General features: G+C 42.4%; 1 protein-coding gene across 1 annotated transcript in view; it reads left to right on the top strand.

Annotated features, from left to right (window-relative positions):
* The window catches only part of tmtc1 (transmembrane O-mannosyltransferase targeting cadherins 1), a 174,278-nt gene extending 173,141 nt beyond the window's left edge, over positions 1 to 1,137 (top strand). The window contains exons 12-13 of the mRNA XM_030725270.1: positions 789 to 805; positions 922 to 1,137. Coding sequence (XP_030581130.1) covers positions 789 to 805; positions 922 to 1,137 — 233 coding nt within the window. The remainder of the gene's footprint in view (positions 1 to 788; positions 806 to 921) is intronic.
* The last annotated feature ends 2,383 nt before the right edge of the window (positions 1,138 to 3,520 follow it).

Raw genomic sequence — 3,520 nt, 5'->3', positions numbered from 1 at the left:
CATTATTGCTAATACCAGTGTTACTTTATGTGCAGTAATTGTTTAGGGAAAGAGTGATTTGTGACTTAAGTTGCTGCTAGTTGGGGAATTATGGCTGATTCCCTTACATTTAAAATCAGCACCTGTGCTACCCATCTGCCTGTGACCCAGAATCGTATTACAACCTAACTCTGAAGCATAAGAAGAATACTGGTGTTACTACAGGGAAGAAAGTCCTGTAGTTCCAGTACCAAAGTTTACATCATCAGAGCTTAATAACCTGATTCTGTAGTGGTTGGATATGTTAGTGATGAGCAGGAGCAGTACAGAACAACTGTGGAAGGTTTTTGTCGATGGGAGACATCATCTGCTTCTGAATGTGGATAAGATCAGAGATGGTGCTGAAAGAACAGGGTGGCTACACAGCCCGTGTCTGTCCTGGAACAGGGTGCTGATTTGGCGGAGGAGTTCAGCAGGCTGAACTGGTAGACCAACACACAGGCTGTATACAACAAGGGGGTTCAGCAGGGTCCATTTCCAAAGCCAGTTGAGATCCTTTAATGTCTGCAGATAAATGGAGCTTTTCTATCAGTGTACTTTCCTTGGTCTGGTGGAGGAGCAACATCGGAGTTTTTGACACCAACCAACTGAATAAAACAGATCAGGAGAGAGAGCTATTTCACAATCCAGCTGCTTTTACAAATTTCCTATTAAGAGTGCTTAAGTCCAATGTTTCTAAGAGATTATAATCTAAATATTAGTGTTTATGGTTGTAGGCTAGCCTGCCAACTTCCTGCTTAACTTAATAGGCTCCTCTGCTTACCTGGTAAGAGTTCACTATAATCACAACTACTTTTACTTCAGCTTAGTTGAGGCAAATGGTTCAGACCTCTGTTTGGGAATCACTGACTTGCAATAACCTGCGCTCCTTTGTCTCCACAGACAGAGGGTTTCCGGTACCCCCGGCCCTACTCGGTTCCGCCCTCTCCATCTGCTTCTATCCATTCCACCCCACACCACAGTGATGTGGAGGATGAAGATGAACCCTACGATGAAGATGAGGAGGCTGAAAGGGACCGGATGAACATCAAGTCACCATTTGTGCTGGGAACTGTGCCAGATGGCAAGAAGGAGCAACCACAGGAGTCAAGAAACTGAAGCTGAGGGCTTTACAGTGGTTGAAAGAATCAGCCTATGTTGCAGCTGGATGTGCACATAAGATTACTTCCTGGTTCATGCAGTCTGCACTAGTGATAAAGACCACACAAGTCTACCTTCCATCAACAATGACTGTACTATACTTGTTCTGCTGCCATGTTGGAATAAAGCCTATCCCATACACAACAGCTTTTTTTTTTTTTTTTTTTTTTTTTTTTTTTAAATGAAAGTTTGTAGAAAAGTTTCTTCTAAGCTCCTCTGCTGCCTTGAAATGTGAACTGTTTGAAGTTTTTGAGTTTAAAAATGCTAATTGGAAACTATAAAATTAAAAAAACTTCAGCGGAATCAAATGTCTCTCACAGGCTTTCCATTTATTTTGTTTGAAGTTTGCATAGCTCTTTAGGAGGAACTTGGAATAAGCACTGAATTTGATACTATACAGTTCATTTTAGTTAAGGGCTTTTACTAATGTTTTGTTTAATGTGTTATAAGCAAGCTTCAATTAATGCATCAATCTTAAATATGATCAGTCTCTTTATTAATGGGTTACATGCCACAGGATATTTAAGTTGGCTGTAATTAAACCATTACTGCAAAAGTCATCACTGACCCAGCTGCCTTAGCTAATTATAGGCCAATCTCCAACCTTCCTTTTCTCTCAAAGATTCTTGAAAGAGTAGTTGTATTCTACAAAGCATAGGTGAGGTTAGGGATGTAGATCGGCCGGAAAATTGACACCTTCACTTTTACACTCAGCTCCCTCTTTAAAACAGCTAACTGATCATCTGCAGAGGAACGGTTTATTTAAAGAGTTTCAGTCAGGTTTCAGAATTCATCACAGTACAGAAACTGCATTAGTGAAGGTTACAAATGATCTTCTCATGGCCTCTGAAATTGGACTCAGCTCTGTGCTTGTCTTGTTAGAAATGCAGCTTTGATACTGTTGACCATAACAATTTATTACAGAGATTAGAGCATACTATAGGTATTAAAGGTACTGCACTGCAGTGGTTTGAATCATACTTATCTAAGAGACCCAAATTTGTTCATGTAAATGGGGAGTCTTCTTCATACACTAAGGTTAATTATGGTAGTAACTTCATGGATTTCTTTACAAATAAAATTTTAGATATTAGAGAAAAATTATTCAAAACCATCTCAAAGATTTATTTTCTTCATGTTCGGCTGCTTTCAGTACTGCTGGTATTTGTTTAGACTCTTTTGCTCCAGTTGATCTTTCAGAGTTAACTTCAATAGTTACTTCCTCCAAACCAGCAACGTGTTTATTAGATCCCATTCCTACTAGACTGTTCAAAGAAGTCTTTCCAATTATTGATGCTTCAATCTTAAAAATGATCAATCTGTCTTTATTAGTTGGCTATGTACCACAGGCCTTCAAGGTGGTTGTAATTAAACCGCTACTTAAAAAGCCATCACTGACCCAGCTGTCTTAGCTAATTATAGGCCAATCTCTAACCTTCCTTTTCTCTCAAAAATTCTTGAAAGAGTAGTTGTATTCTTTCGGTCACTACCCAAAGCATAGGTGAGGGTAGGGATGTAGATTGGCTGGAAAATTGACACCTTCACTTTTACACTCAGCTCCCTCTTCACCACGACAGACCGGTGCAGCGTCCGCATCACTGCAGACACAGCCCTAATCAAAGCCTTCTTCTACTTGGCTACTCCTAGAAATTCTGTCCATAAAAATTATGAACAGAATCGGTGACAAAGGGCAGCCCTGACAAAGTCCAACATCCACAGGAAACAAATCCGACTTATTACGGGCTATACGGACCAAGCTCTCACTGCGGTTGTACAGAGACTGAATGGCCCGCAACAACGGGCCAGACACCCCGTAGTCCCGCAGGACCTCCCACAGGATGCCCTGAGGGACGCGGTCAAATGCCTTCTTCAAGTCCACAAAGCACATGTAGACTGGTTCGGCAAATTCTCACACACACACACTCGAATATCCTTGAGAGGATAAAGAGCTGGTCCAGCGTTCCACGACCAGGATGAAATCAGCATTGTTCCTCTTGGAACATGGGCGACTAATGGGCGAACCGTCCTTTCCAGCACTCTGGCATAGACCTTACTGGGGAGGCTGTGGAGTGTGATCCCCCAAAAGTTGGAACACACCCTCCAGTCTCCCTTCTTAAAGATGGGGACTACCACCTCGGTCTGCCAATCCAGTTGCACTGCCCCAGATCTCCTCACAGTGTTGCAGAGGCATGTCAGCCAAGACAGCCCTACAACATTCAGAGCCTTCAGGAACTCAGGGCGAATCTCATCCACCCCAGGGGCCCTGTCACCAAGGAGTTGTTTAACTACCTCAGTGACCTCACCCCTGGTGATGTGCGACTCTGCTTCCACTACAGAAGGT

This window comes from Archocentrus centrarchus, unplaced genomic scaffold (assembly GCF_007364275.1).
Source record: "Archocentrus centrarchus isolate MPI-CPG fArcCen1 unplaced genomic scaffold, fArcCen1 scaffold_52_ctg1, whole genome shotgun sequence".
In the NCBI taxonomy this organism is placed as follows: domain Eukaryota; kingdom Metazoa; phylum Chordata; class Actinopteri; order Cichliformes; family Cichlidae; genus Archocentrus; species Archocentrus centrarchus.
The sequence above is the reverse complement of the archived record's forward strand: the minus strand, read 5'-3'. Positions and strand labels throughout refer to the sequence as shown.